General features: G+C 57.4%; 2 protein-coding genes across 2 annotated transcripts in view; both read left to right on the top strand.

Annotated features, from left to right (window-relative positions):
* Positions 1-9,359, top strand: part of TCN2 (transcobalamin 2) — a 12,198-nt gene extending 2,839 nt beyond the window's left edge. The window contains 9 exon segments of the mRNA XM_080649687.1: positions 363-451; positions 453-556; positions 1,527-1,696; positions 2,884-3,045; positions 3,298-3,470; positions 3,591-3,777; positions 4,924-5,095; positions 6,812-6,927; positions 8,787-9,359. Coding sequence (XP_080505813.1) covers positions 363-451; positions 453-556; positions 1,527-1,696; positions 2,884-3,045; positions 3,298-3,470; positions 3,591-3,777; positions 4,924-5,095; positions 6,812-6,927; positions 8,787-8,848 — 1,235 coding nt within the window. The 3' untranslated portion in view covers positions 8,849-9,359.
* A 3,050-nt stretch (positions 9,360-12,409) lies between these two features.
* On the top strand, positions 12,410-19,795 carry SLC35E4 (solute carrier family 35 member E4). The gene is made up of 2 exons (XM_080649685.1): positions 12,410-13,630; positions 18,826-19,795. The coding sequence occupies exons 1-2, from the start codon at positions 13,012-13,014 to the stop codon at positions 19,260-19,262; spliced, it is 1,056 nt and encodes a 351-aa protein (XP_080505811.1). The 5' UTR covers positions 12,410-13,011; the 3' UTR covers positions 19,263-19,795.
* Positions 19,796-23,461: the final 3,666 nt, after the last annotated feature.

A 23,461-nucleotide genomic window follows, 5' to 3' on the forward strand; every position in this document is an offset into this window, starting at 1 on the left:
GTCCCTTCATCAAGGGGCTGGCGTGAGGACCAGATGAGGTCAGGTATGGTGCCCGGGGGGCACCCCACATGGCTTGGCCTCCAGTCTCTCTGTCACTCCTGATGGGCAGAGTAGATGCCTGGCAACCAGCTTCCTCTGTCCTCGACCTACCACCCTTGCCTGGCCACGCCAACCGCTGTTTGGGGATAACCTGCTTTCTACTCTTTACCGCTCTGCCTTTTTTTATGCCAGATTTCCCCCATTAGAGCAGGGTGTGTTTGGTGGAGGTGGAGTGGGGACATGTATTCCTAGGAGGAGGCCCTGGTGAGGTAAAAGCAGTGGCCTGCCCCTGCGACCTCACGTGGCCTGTTCTCTTTCTTAAGACATACCCGAGGTGGACAGCAGCCTGGTGCAGAGTCTCGGCCAGAGCCTCTTGCCCTGGATGGACCAACTCTCTCTGGAGCACCTGAACCCCCAGTATCTACGTGGGCCTGCGCCTCTCCAGCATGGAGGCCAGCACCAAGGAGGCCCTCTACCTACACAGCCTCAAGGTCGATTACCAGCAGAGCCTCCTGAGGTAGTGCCATGCTCTCGCTTCTCTTTCCCCCCGTCTTCCTCCATATCCTAAGAGACGGAGACCTGCGTGCTGGTTCGGGCCTGTCACTGATCGCTTGGGAGACCTTAGATAAGTTTTACCGCCCTTGCGCCTTTTTCCGTCTGTTAAATGGAATTGGTTTGACTAGACTGGAGATGCCAATACAGGGTCCTTGTGCTGCTTCTGCACCCTCCTGGACCTGAGGCAGACATCACTAATCCATGACCACACTCTTTCTCCACACTGAGCTCAGAAGCAGCATCTGTGTCTGTGCTTCTATTCCATGCCTGGGGCAGACATCACTAATCCATGACCACACTGAGCTCAGAAGCAGCATCTGTGTCTGTGCTCCTACATGCCTGGGGCAGACATCACTAATCCATGACCACACTGAGCTCAGAAGCAGCATCTGTGTCTGTGCTCCTATTCCATGCCTGGGACAGACATCACTAATCCATGACCACACACTCTTCCAAACTGAGCTCAGAAGCAGCATCTGACGCTGTGCTCCCTTTCTAGGGGATTAAGGGAGGCCTGTTCTGAGGTCCAGTGTGGGAGTTTGAATGAGAGATGAAGGATCAGGAGCACCATGGAGCATCTCCTTCTTGGACTCCATCTTGAGAAGTAGATGCAGGGCAGGGAGAAGAAAGGAAGGGAAGATACATGGGCGAAGGGTGACCAACATGGCGGGGCAAGCTCAGGCCATTTGGATGGGAGAACCCTCAGAGTTTGTCCTTGAGTTTAATTTTTCACCTTTATGCAATATGTGTGGCATCCACCTCCCAGCTTACCTGACTGATTATATCTGTTTGGGGGAAGGTTCTAGCAAGTTTTCCCACTGCTGGTATTTTTTTCCCACTTTGTGATGTTGGTGGGGAGCGGGCGGCACCCCAAGCCAGGCTTACCTGGTGGCATTTTCTCCTGGAAGTGTTGCTAACTGACTTTGTCCTAGGCTTATCCCCAGCGATGACAACAGCGACCTCCAGGTCAAGCCCTCCATGGGCCAGCTGGCTCTCTACATGCTGGCTCTCAAGGCCAACTGCGAGTTTATCGGAGGCCACAAGGGGGACAGGCTGGTCTCCCAGCTGAAGCGGTTCCTGGAGGATGAGAAGAGGTCCATTGGTGAGGGGGCGCAGTCTGCCAGGGGTGGGCTCATCCGAACGGCGGGCTTTCTCTCCAGGCCTCGCTCCTGCCCGCCGTTCTCCTTACCTCACTATCCACTTAGAGGCGTGGGCCCGCCCCGGTAGCCTTCCTTGATCAAGCCTTTCCTGCACTCCACACGCCCTCGGTCGTCAAGTTTTGCTGCTCAGCCACCGAGATTGACCTGACTATCCACCTCTGGGGCAACAACACAGCCTTCTTCTTAGTTACTCCTCATCCTCTTTCTGCTAACTTTCCTCCTCCGGACTTGACCCGGCACACACAGAGCGAGCATTTTATTTTATTTTTTAATATATTTTATTGATTTTTACAGAGAGGAAGGGAGAGGGAGAGAGAGTTAGAAACATTGATGAGAGAGAAACATCGATCAGCCGCCTCCTGCACACCCCCTACTGGGGATGTGCTTGCAACCAAGGTACATGCCCTTGACCGGAATCCGAACCCGGGACCCTTCAGTCCGCAGGCCGACGCTCTATCCACTTAGCCACACCGGCTAGGGCACAGAGCGAGCATTTTAAATATCAATCTGATCTTTTGGTGCCACTTACACCCTGCAGGGGCTTGCTCACTGCTGTGTTCACAGCCCACAGGCCCAGTCTGTCTGCCATTTTTTGCTCTCCCGGCTCTGCCCGCCCACTCTCTGGCTCAGCCACTCCATGGGCTCCAGCCACACTGGCCTTGTCTCAGCTCCCAAATCTGGGTCTCCATATATGTTCCCTGTATCTGGAAGGCTCCCCCGTCTCTAGCTCTCTCCCACCTCCCCTCCCAGCATCACCTCCTTGGAGACTCCTGCCCTGACTCCCCAGATACTCAAGGACCTCTGTTCCCCCGCCCCTCGGACCTCGTCCACATCTCAGTTCTGATCGTGTTCCCCTGAGTGTGGATTTTGTTAGTCGGAGGCCCCAGCCGCAGGGCGCCTGCCTGTTGTCACCGCATTATACGTCCAAGCACAGTGCCTGACGCTTCCTGGGGCCTCAGCGAGCCTGGGTTGAAGGGATAAAGGATCCCATGACTCAGGGCGGGGGGGTGTTGGAAAGTATAGGCCCAGGGTCCTGTGTGCTGGTGGGGCTGGTTGCTGGGAGGGGATGGAGAGAGGCAGCCCCTCAGGCCTGGGGTGCCACCCTCACCCCTTGGTGTTCCCCTCTCAGGGCACGATCACAAGGGCCACCCCCACACCAGCTACTACCAGTACGGCCTGAGCATCCTGGCCCTGTGTGTCCACCAGAAGCGGGTCCATGACAGCGTGGTTGGCAAGCTCCTCTATGCCGTGGAACATGACCACCATCTCCACCAGGGCCACCTCTCTGTGGGTGAGTGGGCCGGACCCCGCTAGGCCAGGCTGGTGTTCCTCCAGCCCCCAGCCCCAACTGAAGGCCTCCACCCCTTTGGGCCCCCTGCTCACCTTTCCTTGGGCCCCCTGCTCACCTTTCCTTGGGACCCGTGCTTATCGAGTCCATTAGGAGCAAAACAGCGAGGGCTTGTATGTAGTGCAGCGACTGTGACCAGCGTTGGAGTTGGTCTGGGATCCTGACCCCAGCTCCAATCGGCTCTGTCCCCTGCAGACACAGTGGCCATAGCGGGCTTGGCCTTCACCTGTCTGGAGCGCTCCAACCTCAACTCCGATCTGAGACACCGGATCACCCTGGCCATCAGGACAGCGCAGGAGAAGGTCCTGAGGTCCCAGACCCCCGAGGGCTACTTTGGGAATGTCTACAGCACCCCTCTGGCGCTGCAGGTGGGACAGAGGCTCTGGGACTGTGGTCCACCTGGTGGCTGGTGGGAGGCCGGCTCGTCAGGTGCCGGGAGACCTGGCTTCTCCCTGCTGGCTGATCCGCCTCCTCCTTCTCTCCCCCAGCTGCTGATGACCTCCCCTATGCCCGGGACGGAGTTGGGCACAGCATGCCTCAACGCGAGGGCCGCTCTGTTGGCCAGCCTGCAAGACGGGGCCTTCCAGAATGCCCTCATGATTTCCCAGCTGCTGCCTGTCCTGAATCACAAGAGCTATGTGGATCTCATCTCCCCGGACTGCCTGGCACCAAGAGGTAGTAGCCACGCCTCTCATGGGAGCTCAGCTGTTTTCAGTCTGCAGGGCGCTCCCGGAAGTCTGCGTGGCCCAGTGAGGGGCGGTTGTTTGGTCCCGATTTGTTGGGTCAACACGGGTTTGTGGGTGTGCGTGGGACACACTGGCAGCGAAGATGTGGTCACAGCTTCTAACAGCTCACAGTGTAGGGAGGGAGACACCAAATGGAGAGCTCTGGGCAGGCCAGGAATCTCCAGTCCTTCTGTGATAAATGTTTCAGTGAGTGAGTGAATGAATGGATGGGGAGTGACACGTTTTGGTTAGCTCTTATACATTACTAGAGGCCTGGTGCACGAATTTGTGCACGGGTGGGGTCCCTCGGCCTGGCTGGCGATTGGGGCCGATCAGGGCCAGCTGGCTGGGGGGGGCGGGGGACGGAGGGACTTCGGGAGGTTGGCTGGATGCAGGAGGCTGGCTGTGGGAGCGCACTGACCACCAGGGGGCAGCTCCTGCATTGAGCGTCTGCCCCCTTGTGGTCAGTGCGTGTCATAGCGACTGGTCGTTCGGTCATTTCGTTGTTTGGTCGCTTAGGATTTTATATTTATAGATAATGACTCCCAATGAGCAGCCTGAGTCAGGGCTTCCTTTGGGAGAGGGATTTAGTTGGTGAGTGGGATTTGCAGGTGGAGAAGAGGAAAGGGAGGGCAGAGAAGAGAAGAGGCAACAGGAGCAAAGGCACAGAGGTGCAAAGACTGGGATTGGGGTGAAGAGTGGGGCCTGGGAGAATGGACTGGAGTGGCAGGCAGGAGAATGCAAAGGAGAGGAGACCCTCAGAGAGGACAGGGGAGCGATCTGAGCAAACGCAGATTCTAGAGAGAGCCCTCTGGGTGCTGTGTAGCAGGTTGGTGGGAGGGGGGATACTGGAGGCAGAGAAACCATTGAGGGGCCTGATCTTGGGTGGCTGGGGACATGGGGGCTAAGGTACAGGGGTGGCCTGGGATGGCAGCCAGTTTTCGGCTGAGCAGGCGGTGGTGGTGTTGATGGAGATGGGACCATAAGGAAGGAGGAAGTCCTGGTAGGTCCCAAGGTCTTCAAGCGAAGAAAGGAGAGCTAACACCCAGGCCCCCTGCCCTCACCCCAGCTGACACTTCCTCTCTCCCGAGTACAGTCATGTTGGAGCCAGCTACGGCGACCCCCACGCTGATGCAAGTCCCAGAGTTCATCCATGTGATGCTGAAGGTCCCCAGTGTCTGGCCACCCTACAGACACTCCATCTCAGTGCCTGCTGGGTCCTCCTTGGAAGATGTCCTGATGAAGGCCCAGGAGCTCGGAGGATTCATGTGAGACCCCCCCACCACCTCCCGGCCCTCACCCCACCCGACCCCACATCCCTGAAACGGGGTCACGCCTAAATAAGATGGGGGTGCTTCTCATGTTACCAGTGGGGAATCTGGCCCAGAGAAGCTGAGTGCCTTCCATCAAGTCACCCAGACCCCAGACTTCTCTTCTAGAAAGATGTGCCTCAGTGTGAGAGGGCCCCTGTTTCTGTCCCCAGTTGGATTTCCCAACAGACAGGGAGGGCCCACCGCATGAATGGATGAATGGATGGGGAGTGACACATTTTGGTTAGCTCTTATACATTACTAGAGGCCTGGGGTCATCTGGACCTAGGAAATTTCAGGCCAGAGAGACAGACAGAGACAGAGAGAGAGAGAAGAGGAAAACAGTGTGCAGAGGGAAGTGCTCTGAGCAGCCAGGTGACCCCCCACACAATGTTAGGGACCATGTGGCCCCACAGAGTTAGGGGATGACTGGGAAAGGGGGCTGCTTCGTGACACCCCCTAAAACATTACTTTCCCTTTGCTTAAGTCACCCTGAATGGGTTTCTGTTTCTTAAAATTATAAACCGCCCCTTCTCTAAGACCCAAAGCATTGATCAGCCTTTTGGAGAGAGGAGGGACATGGAATTGTCAGAGGGTCCTTTGGCTGTGGCACCCAGATGGGTTGGTGAAATGCAAAGTTGGAGGCGAGGAGCTGGGAGAGGGGGTGTGAGTAAGGAGGTTCTTGGTTGCGAGGACCAGAAATCTAACTCCAGCCCTAGCTGGTTTGGCTCAGTGAATAGAGTGTCAGCCTGTGGACTACTAAAGGGTCCCGGGTTTGATTCTGGTCAAGAGCACATGTCTGGGTTGTGGGCTGAATCCCCAGAGGGGGGTATGCAGGAGGCAGCCGATGAATGATTCTCATCATGGATGTTTCTCTCTCTCTCTCTCTCCCTCTCCCTTCCTCTCTGAAATCAATACAAATATATTTAAAAGCCGAAACTGGTTTGGCTCAGTGGATAGAGCATCGGCCTGCGGACTGAAAGGTCCCGGGTTCGATTCCGGTCAAGGGCATGTACCTTGGTTGCGGGCACATCCCCAGTGGGAGGTGTGCAGGAGGCAGCTGATCGATGTTTCTCTCTCATTGATGTTTCTAGCTTTCTATCCCTCTCCCTTCCTCTCTGTGAAATATCAATAAAATTTTTTTTTTTGAAAAAAAAATAAATCTTAACTCCAGTGCTCTCTGATAATGAGGAGCATGACGTATGTAGAGTCAGAGAGAAGACTCAGCAACCCAGCCACTGGAGGAGGGAGTGCCCCTGAGCCACAGACACTTCCAGAACCAGGGACCCAGTGCTACCACCGTGTGCCTCTGTCCCCCATGTTCCGGATCTCTCTGCACATTGGCTCCACCCTCTCTCACTGGCATTTTATGTGTGATGCTGGCAGCTTCGGATTCTCTCCCCTTCGACATCACTCCTCAGAGAGGGCCCAGATGCTGGGTTGATAGTATAATAGGTGCCCTTCCTGCAGGCCATGGTCATGGTCAGCACAGAGGGGATGAAGACACCTTGATGGGCAGTGACAGCGGGGCTGGAGAGGAGGGGTGGAGGTGAGACCCATGACACGGTGGCCAGGAAGGGTTTGGCTAGCCCCGGCCCTGAGTTCCTACGTCTGCCCTTGGGTCTCTGGGAGCCAAGGTCACCTTTTCTCCCTCGTTGCCTGTCCCTTTGGTAGGTATGGAACCCAGGCCTGCTTGTCGGGCCCCTACCTGACCTCCGTGATGGGGAAAGACGTAGGAGAGCGTGAGTTCTGGCAGCTGATCCGAGCCCCCGACACCCCGCTGCAGCAAGGTGAGTCTGGTGGCCGGCCACCTCTGGGTGTGGCCCCCACACCAGCCCTGTCGAAAAAGTGAGGCTTTGACAACTCATCCCAGCTTTCGCTCAAACCTTCCTGGGCCCCAGCCTCACATAACCATTGATGCTCAAGCTTGCAGGCTCCTCCCGGCCCGGGCCCTGGTCGGAGCGTGTGCAGGAGGCAACCCATCAATGTGTTTCTTTCACGTCGATGTTTCTCTCTGTCTTTCCCTCTTCCACTTTCACTAAAAATCATGGAAAATATATCCTCCAGTGAGAATTAACAAAAAACAAAAAAGAAAGAAAGAAAGAAAGAAAGAAAGAAAAAAAAGAAAGAAAGGAAGGAAGGAAGAAAGGGGGGCATGGAGAGGGATCCGTGGACCGCTAGGTTGTCTCCAATTTTACATCTTCTGCCCCAAACTGTCATGAGCATCCTTGTGCAGCAGGCCAGCCACCAGAGAGACTCTTCTTTTAAATTGTTTGAAATATTACATGTCTCCTTCTTTCCCCGATTGACTCCCCCCCCGCCACTCCCACCCCCGAGAACAAGCCCCCACCAGTGTCTGTGTCCATTGGTCAGGCTAATATGCATGCATACAAGTCCTTTGGTTGATCTCTAACTCCCCACCCCCACCCCGCCTTCCCTCCGAGGCCGGATGGTCTGCTCAGTGCTACCCTGTCTCTGGATCCACTTTTCTTCATCCGTTTATGTTGGTCATTACATCCCACACCTGAGTGAGATCATGTGATATTTATCTTTCTCTGTTTCTCCGACTGGCTTATTTCGCTTAGCATAATGCTCCCCAGTTCCATCTGTGCTGTTGCAAATGGTAAAAGTCTCTTCTTTTTTTTTTTATAGCGGTGTAGTATTCCATTGTGTAGATGTACCACAGTTTTCTAATCCACTCATCTGCTGATGGGCACTTAGACTGTTTCCAAGTCTTAGCTATGGTGAATTGTGCTGCTATGAACATAGGGGTGTAGACAGACTCTTAAAGGCCATCTGTCCCTGCTCCTGCTACCCGGGACTTCCATTCAGCGCTTACCATGTCCCACCCTCTGGGCCAAGTGCTTTATGGAAGATGGGGACTTTCTGGGGGAACCCCAGGAGAAGCGTTCTCCTTCCCTGCCTGGCTTCTGAACAGATGGATAATTAAAGGAAGGGGTAGCAGAGGAAGCCTCCAGATCCGGCCGCTGTCACTGATAAGGACCGAAGGATGTAGCCCCGGGGGAGGGCCCAGTGGACTCAGTCCTCCACCTCCCACCCCTTGGCCCTCCAGTGCAGCAGGAAGCCCACCCCCATAGGAAGAGGGAGGGCCCCGTTATCAATGTCTTCATTACCCCTCTTTCAGAAATGGGACCCCAGCACTCACGGCGGTTAAACAATCTGGCCAAAGCCACGCCCATAGTGAGTGACAGAGCTGGGGCTTGGCCCTGGAGCCTGGGTTGTCTCCCGTGAGTGGAGGCTGGCTCCTGGGAGTCTTGCCTGGTGGTCCTGGCTCTCCCTCCAGACCCCAGCGAGCAAGTCCCTCTTCCTGGCAGCCCCTCGGGTACGGTGGAGACCATGCCCACCGGGCGCTGTCAGGGTCCCTGGTTCCTCTCACCTCGCGTTGGTTATCCAGTGTGCTTCCCCCTACCCCCACCTTCTGGGGGCTGCCCCACTGCAAAATGAGGCTGTGGGGCTCAGGGACCCTAGGTCACAGCTGAGTTCAGAGGGTCACCTGGCTCTGGACACCAAGCCCTGAGCAGATCTGACGGACCCTGACCTCAGCTGGAGGTCCAGGAGATGAGATGGGGCGGGGCGGGGGGGGGGGTGCTTGGCCCTGTTAACACCCCTGCTCCACCTGTCTCGGCAGGTATTGCTGACTACAGACCCAAGGATGGAGAGACCATCGAGCTGAGGCTGGTTACCTGGTAACCCCCAGCTCACCTCCCCTGGCCAACTCGAACAATCTCTGCACCTCTACCCTCTTCCGTCCAGACCGCCCTGTAACAGGCATGTGCCTGGCCCTGCCGCCGCCTCGTGTGCTCTTGGAGCAATGTCCCCGGATCAGCCAGCCACCACCCCTGCAAGGCTCCTAAGCCACTGCCCACCTGGGAGTAGGGAGCCAGGCTCCCTCCCCGGGATGTCCGTCTGCTGGGTCTGGCCCAGCCTGGCCCTGAGGGCAGCCCACGAAGGGCACTCATGGCCTGAAGGGCATGCAGCATCTCAGACCCCTTAGCACAAGAAGCCCGCTGGCCGCTGGCCGTGTGAGTACCAGCCGCTATGGGGATGGGTCCTACCAGGAGCCCGGTGCAGCCCAGGGGCTAAGCCTTGAACCCAGCTCTCGGGTCCCCTGTCAAGGCGGCGGCCCCAGAGCCGGCAGCTGGCGAGGACCCTGCAGGGCTGCTCAAAGCCGACCTTTGAAATGATTAAAGTGTTGATTATGCACCTGCGCCAGCGTCCTGATGCCTCATGCGAGGGAGCGTGCAGGTCCCGGGAGCAGAGAAAGGGGAGGTGCCCCTGGGCAGGGAAGAGGGTGGGTAAGGACGCTGGGCCCCGGGGGAATGGGTGCTGGAAGCGGCCACACTGATTACAGTTAGGAGTGTGTACTCGCTGGACACTTCCTTGTATAACTGAGGGCGTTGATATATTTTGTTGTCAGCTCTGCTTTGCACACAAAGAGGCTGGTGTCCAAGAGGGAAAATGACTCCCGCAGGGTCGGGCCTGGCTGAGGAGATAGACAGACCTGAGGGGGGCGGGGGGGTGATCTCTTGGCTCCTTCACTCAATCACTGAAAACCGGGGGCTTCAATGACTGTTATGATCACATGGCAGAGACAGGACCCTGGAGCATGGGCTCCCACTCCTGGCTTCTCCCCAGTGCAGTCAGGACAGCACCCCAGGCCTCGGCAGCCAGAGTGTGGGGGCCCTGTCTCTCAGGGGGAAGGCCGTGGGTGGGCTCTGGGCTGCTCTCTGGGAAGTGGGGTTCAGGTCAGGGAGACACTCTGAACACCCCACTGAGGTTAGGAAGGCTCTTGCCCTCGGAGGGGCCCTCTGATCGGCAGCACGTCCGTCGGGGTTTACAGTGACACACACAGAGTCCTCGAAGCCACCGAGGAAACAGGTGCCTCTTCCTAGAACGCCAGTGTCAAATATGGAGGGTCTGGGCAGGTAGGGGAAGTAGGCGATTTAAAAATTCCTTTTAGCCCTAGCCGGCTTGGCTCAGTGGATAGAGCGTCAGCCTGCGGACTGAAGGGTCCCAGGTTCAATTCTGGCCAAGGGCACATGCCTGGGTTGCTGCTTGATCCCCAGCGGGGGTGTGTGCAGGAGGCAGCCAATCAATGATCCTCTCTCATCATTGATGTTTCTATCTCTCTCCATCTCTCTTCTTCTCTAAAATCAATAAAGAAATATATTTTTTAAAAATTCCTTTTAAAAAATAACTGTTTTTATTGATTTCATAGAGGAAGGGAGAGGGAGACAGAAACATCAATGGAGAGAGAGAATCATTGATCGGCTGCCTCCTGCACGCCCCACACCGGGGATTGAACCTGCTACCCAGGCATGTGCCCTGACTAGGAATCAACCATGACCTCCTGGTTCATAAGTTGAGTTCAACCACTGAGCCACACTGGCCAGGCAAAACATTCTTTTTTTTTGAGACTCTTTTTTTTTTAATGTATTTTATTAATTTTTTACAGAGAGGAAGGGAGAGAGATAGAGAGTTAGAAACATCGATCAGCTGCCTCCTGCACACCTCCCACTGGGGATGTGCCCGCAACCAAGGCACATGCCCCTAACCGGAATCGAACCCGGGACCTTCCAGTCTGCAGGCTGACGCTCTATCCACTGAGCCAAACCGGTCTCGGCATAGGCAAAACATTCTTTTGTATTGATCCAAACATCCAAGTAAGGGCAAGCCCCAATGAAAAAGTGGCCCCCTTTTTTGAGGTGAGTTGTCTGTGCCCAGAACCCAGAGTGCTTGTTCGCTTGTCCTCCCTTCATCACAGACTGGGGTACTTCCAGGAGGACTCAGGATGTGCCCCGTGACTTCCCGTAACAGCCCCGTCGCAGAAGAGTGGGGGCCCCGAGAGGTCTGCAGCTTGCACACAGCCTAGAAGTAGCAGAGCCCACGCCTCACCCACTGACCCCAGCCCTCAGCACTTGCCACTGCACCCCCCTGCCACCTCTCTACCCCTTGAGAAGACACCAACTGAGAAAGTCACAGACCCCTCCCATGCAGGGGAGAACGGCCCTCACTGCTCTTAGGCCAGTTAGAGAGAGGGCAGGTGGCACATATTGGGAACAGCGCCCCCTCCAAACTGGGCTTTCTATTGTAAAAATATTTTTAATTGATTTTATAGAGGAAGGGAGAGGGAGAGAGAGAGAGAAACATCAATGATGAGAGAATCATGGATCGGCTGCCTCCTGCACGCCCCATTCTGCGATCTGGCCACCAGAGGGCGCCTCGGACCGTGCTAAGCGGTCGCCTTTTGAGGTCTTGTTCCTCCGGGCGGTTACCATCATCAAAGGCAGGCTGGGGTGAACTCTGTCCAGTGGGAGGGGCTGGGTGAGCGCGGTCCCGCGCGGAGGAGCTTCCGCAGGGAAGGAAGCCCCGCGTCAGGAAAGATGCGGACAGCCGGCACTGGGCACCTGGCGGGGCGCTCAAGGAGGCCAGGAGTCTAGAGCAGCTTGTCCTGCCCCGGAGCATCCCTCGTTCGGAGGGGGGAAGGCTGAGACCCAGGGGACAAGGGCTTAGTGGCAGCTGCTCCGCCTCCCAGCCAACCCAGGGCTCTCTGTCCCGCTAGATAGAGGTGGGGGGCAGAGGGTGGACCCCAGGAAGTCCAGTGATGAGTCAGCGCTGCGTGCCCAGGAGGTGGGACGGGGCCCGGCCAGGGATGGATGGCGGCCAGCGGTACCCGGCTTCCGCAGCTGTGGTGGCCTTGGTGATTCAGCTTCCTCCGCCTGCCCAGAGGGGCCCGCCCTGGGCTGGTGGAGGGAGGAGGTGCTGGGACTAGGGAAGGGGCAAAGGGGAGACCTTAGGGGACCCCGTGTTCCAACTCTCCTGGATGCTGAGGTCCCACGGATAACTGTGGCCAGAGATGGGAAGGTCCCTGGAAGAGTCCTGGGATGGGGACCCCTGGGAGGGTCCTAGAAGATGGAGTCTCCTGTGAAGCTGCGGGGGGGGCGGTATTTATCTCAGAAAGACACATCAGTTTGGGGGACTCGCCCAGCTCTGAGTGGGGGGAGAGCGTACAGACAGGCTGACCACTTCAGCTGGGGGTGGGAGGCCGAGCTGATGGAGGGAATGCCAGGCCAATCAAGGAGGGTGGCGAGGGGGCGGGGCGAGACATCCCTCGCGGCTCCGGGGGCGCGGCCTGGCCAGGGGCGGGGCCAGGGGCTGAGCCCAACTTTCCCGGTGGGGCGCGGGCGGGCGGGCGGCGGTGGAGGCGGGGCCAAGAGCACGGGGCCTTGCCCCGCGGGCTGGGCCCGGGCTGGAGCTGGGCGGGCGGGAGCTGCTGCCGGATTCACCGACGCAGCCGGAGCCGGAGCCGGATCCGCAGCCGAAGCTGCCGGGAGCTGGAGGACAGTCCCTGCCGGAGTCGGAGTCGAGCCCAGCCGAGCTCACCGCCTGGCACCGGCCGGAGCGCGGGCCTGGGCACTGACGGAGGCAGGGAGCCGCGACGACTGGGCATCACAGGACACCACGGGGTGCAGGAGCCTGGATTGCCCCGGCTAGGCCTGGTCATGGCCTGAACGCGCAGGAGATCCCGGAATCTGGACCGAAGAGGAAGAAGAACCAGGATTTTATCAGCCTAGTGTGGGCACTAGGTAGGGAGAAGAGTAGAGACTTCACCTGGCACAGGGCAGAGGAGCCCGGAGCTTACTAGGCCAGAGAGCCTGGCATCCCAGCAGCCACGACCTGGGCTCTGCACAGCTCCTGGGCCTCGGCTGGCACAGGCCTGGCAGAAGAGGCCGTTAGCTCACCTGTCTGAAAGGAAGGTCAGGATCTGAGAAGCCAGGACCTGGCCTGGCCCAAGTGGGGGCTCTCTGGTGGCTCTGGGGAGCTGGCCTCCTGCCCCAGCCCCCCGGGTACGGATGTGCCGCTGTCCTCGGGAGCACCATGACAGCAGGATGACCTCTGCGGAGACAGTGGCAGTGGCCGGCAGTTCTCGGGGGGCTGGGTCCCCCGAGTGGCCCCCTGAAACCTCTCAGGCCCCTGGACGGCCTGGCCGGGCCCGGGTGGTCATGGCGGCCCTGGTGTGGCTGCTGGCGGGAGCCAGTATGTCCAGCCTCAACAAGTGGATTTTCTCGGTGCATGGCTTCGGGCGGCCCTTGCTGCTCTCGGCGCTGCACATGCTGGCAGCAGCGTTGGCATGCCATCGGGGAGCTCGGCGCCCCATGCCCAGCGGTACCCACTGCCAAGTGCTGCTGCTCAGCCTGACCTTCGGCACCTCGATGGCCTGCGGCAACGTGGGCCTGAGCACCGTGCCCCTGGACCTGGCACAGCTGGCCACCACGACCACACCCCTGATCACACTGGCCCTGTCGGCGCTGCTGCTGGGCCGGCGCCACCACCCGCTGCAGTTTGCCGCCATGGGCCCGCTCTGCCTGGGGGCTGCCTGCAGCCTGGCGGGGGAGCTCCGGACACCACCGGCTGGCTGTGGCTTCCTGCTGGCTGCCACCTGCCTCCGCGGCCTCAAGTCCATTCAGCAGAGTGAGTGCCCGGGTCACTGTTTGAGGAGGTGGGGGTCAGAGTGGGGGTGTGGTCTGGATGGCCCTGCGAGGGATATGGCTGTTAGCCCATTTGACAGATGAAGCAACTGAGCCTCACGCCTTTGGAAGAGGCAGAAACCGAGAAAACTCAGAAAGAGCCAACAACTCAGTGAGTTCCAGGCCCCAAACTTAGGCTACTATTTCATAATAGCTGCCCTTGATCTGTGTCCAGCGTTTCTCGTCTCTTTATCTCACTGGATCTCCCCATTCTGCCCTGATCAAGGAAATCACTATCTTGTCCCCAGTTGACGGGTCGAGGGGTTGCCCTGGGCCATGTGGCCGGTGAGCGGCGGAGGGGAGATCCGAACCTGGGCAGTCCATCTCCGTGCTGTCCAAGATGCAGCATGAGCCTGTGACCCCGGAGGGAGACCTGGCAGTGGGGACCCGGGAGAGAGAAAGCGGGCGAGGCCTTGCGCTGGGCTTTGGAAGGCCAGGGGTTTGGCTCCGTCGGGGAAGGGTTCATGGTTGCTGGGAGCTGCGGTGTAACAGGCCCCAGGCTGGGTGTTGACCTTGAGTCATTTCGGCAACCACCACCTTCACTCCCGTTTTATAGACGATGGAACTGAAACCCAGAGAGGTTTGGGATTTGCTCAGGGTTACCTCCCCTCTGCTGAAAGGAGACAGGGAGGGTCTGAGCAGAGGGTGGTGGAGGCTCCAGGCCGAGACCCTGCTAACTCACACTGTCCGAGGGTGGGGGCCACCTTCCCTGCTTGTTCCTCTGAGGGGAGACTGAGTCACAACCCCACTCTCTCTGCCTAAACCCAAAGGAGATGTGGGGGAGGCCAGGGCACCCACTCGGGGCAGGGAGACCGCCCCTCTGCTCATACTGGGTGACCTTGGGCAGGTCTGGGTCTTGACTGGGCCTCGGTCTCCCCATCTGTTTGGTGGAGAAGGGTTGGAAGCGTCCCCGGGGCCCCTTGCTCTCCGTCCCTCTCCACTCTGAGGTCCTGTGACCCAGTCCTGCGAGAAGGAAGGGGTGCTCCAAGGGCACTGGGCTGGGGTTGGGGCGACCTGCCGCCATGGGAGGTTGAGGTCGGGATCCGGCCCTGCCCTGGCATCTTCAGAGGCAGGCCCTGTCCCCATCCGCCCAGGCTCTGTGGCAAGGCCGGAGCCTCGTTCTATTTTTGCCCTCGGGTTATATGAGAGCTGGTGCCGGAGCTCAGGCCTGAGTTCTGGGCATGAGTAGACGGTGGGAAACCTGACCCCCTGGGCACACCCACCACCCCACCTCCCAACCCACGCCGGGCCACAGGCTGGGAGGGCTCCAGCCTTGAGGCTCACCCCGCACCTGCGAGGTCCAGCGCTCCTCACCCAGAAGGAGCCCCCGCCTGCAGAATGGGTACAGCCGGCTAGAACCTAGGCACCCAGGCCCGGAGTGGTGGGTGCCTGGCATCAGGCCCCTTCTTGGCCTCTGCCAGCTGCTTCCATCTCTCCGTGTCAACTGCCTGTCCCCGGAGGTGGGTTGGGTACTTGCTCCAGGCTCCCACAGCACCCTCTGCGCCCCCCATCAAGCCTCTGAGTGCCCCCCTATTATAGCCACTTGGTTACCGGCCTGTGTCCCGTCTGACAGGAGCTCTGAGAGGCACGGGCTGGGTTGGGGCCGCTCCATGTCCCCAGCACCTGGCCTGGGACCTTAAGTGGTAGATGTATTAATGGCTGTGACAGCGATATTGGCAGGCTGGTGAGGTACATGCATGGCTCAGGGTGCTCATGAGGGCGCTCAGGAGGCTGGGGGCCCCACCAGAGAGGGAGGCCCTGCAGAGATGGGGAGGAAGAGACTGGAACCAGAGGGGTGACAGGGGTTTTGGACAAGAGGAGGATTCTACTTCCAGAGGTTCGGGGAAAGGCGCCAGGGCAAGATTCCGAGTGGAGTGCAAATGGCCGACATCAGCTCCCTTCGCGAGAGCAGACTCCGTGGGAGCAGAGGATGGTAGTCCGGGAAGCGGGGCACCCAGCAGTCATGGGCACGGCCAGCAGCCTCCCTCCTACCTGGGCTGGTTGCAGACCCAGCGGGGGGGGGGATGTGGGGAGAGGAGTGAGGCCAACTTCCCACTCACAGGAAGGCTAGGAAGTGGGGTGTGAGCTTGTTCTCAACTGGGCATCAGGGAGCAGCCTGACCCGATCCCGTCCTCTGAGCTCTTGTCTGGTGGGAGACACCCTCAGAAACAGCGATGGCGATGGTAGGAGAGAAACTCCAGAGCCAAGGTGGACACAGATGTGGTCGGGGCCGTGACATGTAGGGGAGACCAGAGAAGGCTGCCTGAGGCAAGAGGCATGCAGTGATGAGAATAACAATAATATAATAATAGGCCCGGCTGGCGTGGCTCAGGGGTTGAGCGTCGACCTATGAAGCAGGAGGTCACAGTTCGATTCCCATGCAGGGCGCATGCCCGGGTTGCGGGATCGATCCCCAGTGTGGGGCGTGCAGGAGGCAGCCAATCAATGATTCTCTCATCATGGATGTTTCTATCTCTCCCTCTCTCTTCCTCTCGGAAAAAAAAAAAAAAAAAATGTTAGTAGCAAACACATGCTCTGCCCAGCTCTTCACAGAGAAAAATTAGGCAAGGGCATTCTGGGAGCGGGAAACAGGCTGGCAGGGCACGGGGATCAGCCACAGGAGCAGAGTGCGGCGGGTTGAGACAGCTGCATGGTAAGCAGTTACCACTGGGCACCTCACATGGCAGTGAGCCCCAGATGCAGTGGCCCCAGGTGCAGTGAGCCGCCTCTGTCAGAGGATCACCCCTCTTTCCCTGGGCTGCAAGGAGGCGAGGCAGAGGGCTGGGGGAGATGCAGAACAGGGGCAGAGGCTGGGTGAGGAGGCGAGGACCCTCCCGCCTGACTGTCTCGCACCTGAAACCCTGAACGCCTTCCCGTGATTGGACCTTGAACACGCCGGCCCCAGGCAGCTCCTAACGGTGCTATATTTGGAGCGAGCCAGCGAGTGAGCAGGAAGTATTCCAATTATCTGTTCATTTCTAGAAATGCTCTAGCCGGAGGGACTGTTGCCTAGAGAACAGAGCCAAAATATCAGAGTGAAATAGAGATTTCCTATTCCGAGCGTAGCCTGTGAGTAAGCTTCTCTGCGGCTGTTTGGAAAGTGTGTGTCAGAAGATACATAGAGGAGAACCCCGGAATCGATTACTCATCTCTCCACTAGAACTTGGACGAGTCCCCAAACCATCATTGCCTTTGTGCAAATACTACCATTGCCCTGAGCGGTGTCTGACTTTGATGAGGGGCACCACTTCCTATGTGAATTGGCTGGGTGATAACATGTGTACACATATACACACCCAGCCACACACATGTTCACACATATGCAAGGTGGTAGAACCCATTCTTTCTTCCTTTTTAAAAAATATTTTTTTATTGATTTCGGAGAGGAAGGGAGAGGGAGAGAGAGATAGAAACATCAGTGATGAGAGGGAATCATTGATTGGTTGCTTCCTGCATGCCCCACACTGGGGATTGAGCCCACAACCTGGGCATGTGCCCTGACCGGGAATTGAACCTGGGACCTCCTGGTTCATAGGTCGACGCTCAACACTGAGCCACGCCAGCCAGGCTCCCCTCTTTCTTTGCAAAGCTGAAAGGTTTCCCCTTACTCCTGGATCCACCTCGACAAGCCCCAGTGTTGGTAGCAGAAGATGCTGATGATTAGCGGATGACGGCCACGCGCAAACAATGACTCTTTTGTTGTTCTCTGGTCATGCCCGTGGTCATAAGTGGATGAAGCAATGAGTGGACCCCACATTTGACTCAAGCAATTTATTATTTTACAATTCTTTTTTTCTTTTTAAATATAAAGGTCATGTCGCTATTAAGTGGCAGAGCTGGGGACTTCTGGCCTGTCCCTGCTGTGGTGGTGGGAGCTACACTGTGGGGTAGTGGGTGTGATAAGGGCTGAGATCAAAAAGGTGGGTCAGGCCCACTTGGTGCAGGGCCTTCTACACTGGTTAAGAACCTAGGATAGCCCGGCCGGTGTTGCTCAGTGGTTGAGCATCAACCTATGAGGCAGGAGGCCACGGTTCAATTCCCGGTCGGGACACATGCCCAGGTTGTGGGCTCGATCCCCAGTGTGGGGCGTGCAGGAGGCAGCTAATCAGTGATTCTCTCATCATTGATGTTTCTATCTCTCCCTCTTCTTTCCTCTCTGAAATCAATAAAAAATATATATACATTTTTAAAAAAGAACCTAGGATATTGCTCCCCAGGGCCTGGGGAGCCCCTGGAGATTTTTTGGGAGCCACATTTTATGTTTATTGGTCATTTGTATATCACTTGTGGGTTATCGTTTTAGCCTAGGGCAGTGGTCGGCAAACTCATTAGTCAACAGAGCCAAATATCAACAGTACAACGATTGAAATTTCTTTTGAGAGCCAAATTTTTTAAACTTAAACTTCTTCTAATGCCACTTCTTCAAAATAGGCTCGCCCAGGCCGTAGTATTTTGTGGAAGAGCCACACTCAAGGGGCCACAAAGAGCCACATGTGGCTCGTGAGCCGCAGTTTGCCGACCACGGGCCTAGGGGAAGCAGTTTGAAGTGGGTGATGATAGGCCCATTTATTTTATTTTTTTACATTTACTGAGCACTTACCTTATAAAGGGCTTTATGTATGTTATCTATTGTAATCTTTATAAAACCCCTGCGTGTTAGGTTTTATTTTTTTATTATCTTTAAAATATATTTTTATTGATTTCAGAGAGGAAGGGAGAGAGAGAGAGAGAGAAACATCAATGATGAGAATCACTGATGGGCCGCCTCCTGCACGCCCCACACTGGGGATCGAGCCCACAACCGGGGCCTGTGCCCTGACCGGGAATCGAACGGAAACCTCCTGGTTCATAGGTCGACGCTCAACCATGCCAGCTGGGCCGTATTGGGTTTTACCATCACCTCACTTGCAGGGGAGGAAACCTAGGCCTCCAGAGGTTAAGTGCCAGGTCACAGCTAGTGAGGTCACCACCCAGGCAGTGGGATTCTGGACTCTTAACTATCACGTTCCAGAGCAGGAGCCACTGACTCTGCCGGAGAGGTTGGGCAGGCTGGCTGGAGGTCGGGCCGTGGGGGGCAGGCTGGGTTGGCGAAGTGGGGTTTTCTCCCACCAGGTGCTGATGTGTGCTGTCCGCTTGCAGGTGCCCTGCTGCAGGAGGAGCGGCTGGACGCGGTGACCCTGCTGTACGCCACCTCGCTGCCCAGCTTCTGCCTGCTGGCCGGCGCGGCCCTGGTGCTGGAGGCCGGGGTGGCCCTGTCACCTGCGCCCACCGACTCCCGCCTCTGGGCCTGCATCCTGCTCAGCTGCCTCCTGTCCGTGCTCTACAACCTGGCCAGCTTCTCCCTGCTGGCCCTCACCTCCGCCCTCACCGTCCACGTCCTGGGCAACCTCACTGTCGTGGGCAACCTCGTCCTGTCCCGGCTCCTGTTCGGCAGTCACCTGAGCACCCTCAGCTACGTGGGCATCGCACTCACCCTCACGGGGATGTTCCTTTACCACAACTGCGAGTTCGTGGCCTCCTGGGCTGCCCGCTGGGGCTTCCGGCGGAGGAGGAGCCAGCCTGGCAAGGGTCTTTGAGACCTGGGAGAGCGCCTGGGCCGTCTGGGACAGCCCCCCGCAGCCTGAACCCAACCTTGGCCGGTGGCCGTGGGACAAGCGGAGAGCAGGCAGCCGCTGGGCCATGGGAGGGCGAGGCGCCTTCGGGAAAGGCCCCCTGGGGGCTGGATGGGGCCTCCCAGCGAGACCCCCCTGTCCCTGCCTGCCTCCCCTCAGCCCAGGGCCCCGCTCACCACTGGATGGTGGGTCCACGCCTGGCACGGTCACTGTGCTTGTCAGAGTAATTATTATTATCGACAACTACGCCGAAAACTGCGGCCAAACTTCGACAACCTCTTCGTGTTCTGATGACGATGACGATTCCTGGCGGTTGCACAATCCTCCCTCCAGGAAGCGGGGGAGGCAGCTGGGGGCCCTGGGACGGGCTTCTTGCTGCTGGGCTCCCCTGGGGGGGGGGGTGTCATCTGTGCCAACTCCCGGCAGCTGCTGTAGCCTCATCCCTAGGCCCTCCAGTTTTGGGTCTTCCGTCCTCAAATAAACTATTTTTGCTTGTACCCCTGTGTCATTCCTCGGGGTTACAGCCCAGGAAATACAGTGGGACCTCGGTTCTCGAACTTAATTCGTTCCGGAAGGCTGTTCGAAAATCGAATTATTTTTGCCCCCCCTATAAATAATGTAAATTAATCTGTTCCAGACCCCCCAATGATCCCCTGTTTTAACCTTTCTTATAGTACTGTTGTTTTTTTAAATATATTTTATTGATTTTTTACAGAGAGGAAGGGAGAGGGATAGAGAGTTAGAAACACTGATGAGAGAGAAACATCGATCAGCTGCCTCCTGCACACTCCCTACTGGGGATGTGCCCACAACCCAGGTACATGCCCTTGACTGGAATCGAACCTGGGACCCTTGAGTCTGCAGGCCGACGCCCTATCCACTGAGCCAAACCGGTTAGGGCTATATTATATTATACTTAATCTATAAACAAACACCTTAAAGACAAAAGGATGTGAAAATTTAATAAGGAAACGTACAGTAGAAAAAAAATTAAAAATGAAAATTTAACATTATAAGCAGCAACAAAAGCAAAAAACAAACAAACAAAAAAAAAAAACACGAAAATATTCACAGCACCAGATCCTGAGATGCTAACAGTGGTGACCGGACTCACACTCGCGCATTCTCTCCCTGGTCACCTGAGAGATGCTTGACTGTCATAGGCAGCGGCATGAAAGGGCTGTCAGGTTGAGAAGCGAATGGTTCGAGATGGGAGACGTTCGAGAAATGAGGTTCCACTGTATGGGCGAGTGACGGGCTCACTGGCCCCCAGCCCAGCCCCCCACAGGAAAACGCGGACATCCTTCCTTACGCACTGTGACCTGTCCCATTCTCCAAAGTCCCTCCACTGGCCGGGCCACCACTGCCCATCAGGGAGGCAGTGGCTTCCTCCCTGCTCTGCTCTCCACTCCAACTTGCGCGCAGTCCCGGAAGGATCTTTCCTAAACACACGCCTTCTGCCCTACCTGGTTTGGCTCAGTCCATAGAGCATCCAGCCTGTGGACTGAAGGGTCCTGGGTTCGATTCCGGTCAAAGGCAGGTACCTCGGTTGCATGCTCGATCCCCGGCCCTGGTCGGGGCCCATGCGGGAGGCATCCAATCGATGTGTCTCTCTCACATCGATGTTTCTCTGTCTCTCCCCTCCTTCCACTCTCTCTAAAAATCAATGGGAAAATATCCTCGGGTGAGGATTCAAAACAAAAAACCAAAAACCAAAACCGCAAGGACCCTGCCTGGATTAGGGGAAATCCTGCTCTGCCCGCCTCGCTGTATATCTTAGGTAGGTAGCCGCCCTTCCCTGAGCCTCAAAATGGGGAGGCTCCTGTATCTGCCAAATGGGGATGACGATCCTGTATCTGCCAAATGGGGATGACGATCCCCAAGGAGAGGGTTCCAGTGAGAAGCCGATGGGCAGGGCCAGAGAAGGGGGGTGATGGTGTCAGCTGGCTTGGCCCCTATCTTGGCCTATCATCGTATCACCCACTTTCTCTGAGGCTCCAGGCCCACCTGGAAAGTGGAGGCCGTCTCTGCTTGCTTTGTGAGGAGGAGAGCTAGACCAGGTGGGGGCTGGGATCTAGGGACCTGGGACTCAGGGAGGAATCATTCATGCCTTCGCACAGCCAGAACTCCTGCAGGGCCGCCATGCCAGCCGGCGCTAGACAGGGCTGCTGAGCCCACAGCTGGGGATGGGGGCAGGGAAGGCCTGCGAGGCACCTGGTCCAGGAAGGACAGATGCAGGGTTTCCCAGCCCTGGCCTCCACCCAGGCTGGCCTTGCAGAGGGAAGTGGGCCCAGGCTGAGTCAATCCCCACCCCCCCTCCCTGTGACTCAGAGATGCCCATGGCCAGCCCTGTCCTGGTGTAACTCGGGCACCTCCCGTGTCCAATCTGAAGCTTGGCGAGACGGGACAAAGGATGGACAGCTTTGGGCGGGCAGAGCCTCCTCGGGACTCGGGATAACAGACGTCACCTTCCTGGGGCAGTTCTTCCCTGCCTCCAGCCCTGCTCCGCCCCTGGCCACGCCGAGTTAAAGGTCACCCCGCAGCTCCCTGCTCTTCTGCAGGCCCGGCCCTGTGCACATTCCATTCTCAGCGCTGGTTTATCCCCTCGTCCCCACCGGGCTGGGCTCGGGGAAGGCTGAGGTCTCTGTCCTCTTCACTGCTGTCTCCCCAGCACGGACACGGATGAAGCAGCCAGAAGAGACTATTAGCCAAGAGCAGGGGTCAGAGCGGGTTCAAATCCCAGCTCTGGCACGTCTTAAGCTGTGTGGCCCTGGGCCGGGGCCTTCCCCTCCTGAGCCTCTGTTTGTGAAGTGGGGGCAGCCACAGAACCTCACCCCATCTCAATCCGGGAGGCTCCAAGTGCTTAGCAACAGTGTCTGGAACCTAACAGGCCCTCGAGGAAAGTTAGGAGACGGGCTCACTCCAGGTGCCGTCCAGTTCCACCCCCGAGGCTTCTCAGGCTCCCCCTGCCCCCAGCCTTCAGTGCACAGGGAGTGCCCCAGGCCTGCGGAGCGGGATGGATACCCCCGCTCCCACCACCGTGCCCTGCCTTGGAGGAAGCCGGGGAAGCTGGCCCTGAGCTGGGCATCCTGCCATTGTGAATTCAGAACAAAGCTGCTGCCTTGTCTCAGCCTCAGCTGCAGGGGCCCCTCCCGCCCTCCCCAAGGGGCCCTTGGGTTGCCATTCCGGGGGCCAGGGCAAACAAGGGCTCTTCTCACTTCCTACTCTGCTCCCTAGTCAGCTTAGGGACGCCAGAAACTCGTGCTCTCCCCGCCTGGTTGCAGATATTTCCTGGAAATAACACCGAACACCACGGAGAGCCATGGAAGGTTTTGAGCGGCAGGCAAGAGCCGTGATGTTCGAGAAACATTTCCTGATAACGGCCCTTCAGTTCGGCCCGGATCCTGTGTGGAGGAGATACGGAAGGGGCAGGGAGGCCAGGGAAAAGCTATTGCTGTGGTCCGGGTGAGCAGGGGACAGGGGGCAGTGTCATGGGTCCAGCACGTAGCAGCATCAGCTGTATTGAATCGGGGTGACAAATTATCCCCAAACATTATGCCTTAAAGCATTATGGCTTCAGGACAGACAGAATGAGGGCAATGATTCTCTTTCTTTTCCATCTGGCCCTGCCCCCAGGTAAGCCTCAGACTGAAGTTGAAACTTGCAACTCTCTGGGATCCATTTCTCAAGCTCCCCCCTCTCCATGACCTCCCCCACTCTGCAGTTTTCAAGACCCTTCATTCACTCTCTTACTCAGCCCTTACTCTGCCGCATACATTCTGGGAATGGATCTGCTCTGGGCCGAGTGACTGAGATGAAGAGAACAAAGGACATGGCCACCGCTGGTACAAGGCTGGGTTTGGGCTGCAGCTCCAGCCTTCTGGACAGGAACCCCGGGGCCTGCTGTCAGGCCTTCTCCCCACGGGTGCCCTAGAGAAAGCTAACGCCGCCTTCCCGCCAAGGCTGGTGGGGGGCTGCCAAGGGCACTTTCAGACCTTATGCACCATAGCACTTGAAAAAAAAAGTTTAAAAAAATGTCATATGGTGGAATGCTTTCTTTGAAAATTATCATACGCATAAATCAAATGCAGAAAACCAGAGCTGGCCCTGTGATTGAAGTGGGGAGGGGCCCTGGCCCGGAACGCCTAGGGTTCCCAGAGCAC

This window comes from Plecotus auritus (assembly GCF_963455305.1).
Source record: "Plecotus auritus genome assembly, chromosome: 13".
NCBI lineage: Eukaryota > Metazoa > Chordata > Mammalia > Chiroptera > Vespertilionidae > Plecotus > Plecotus auritus.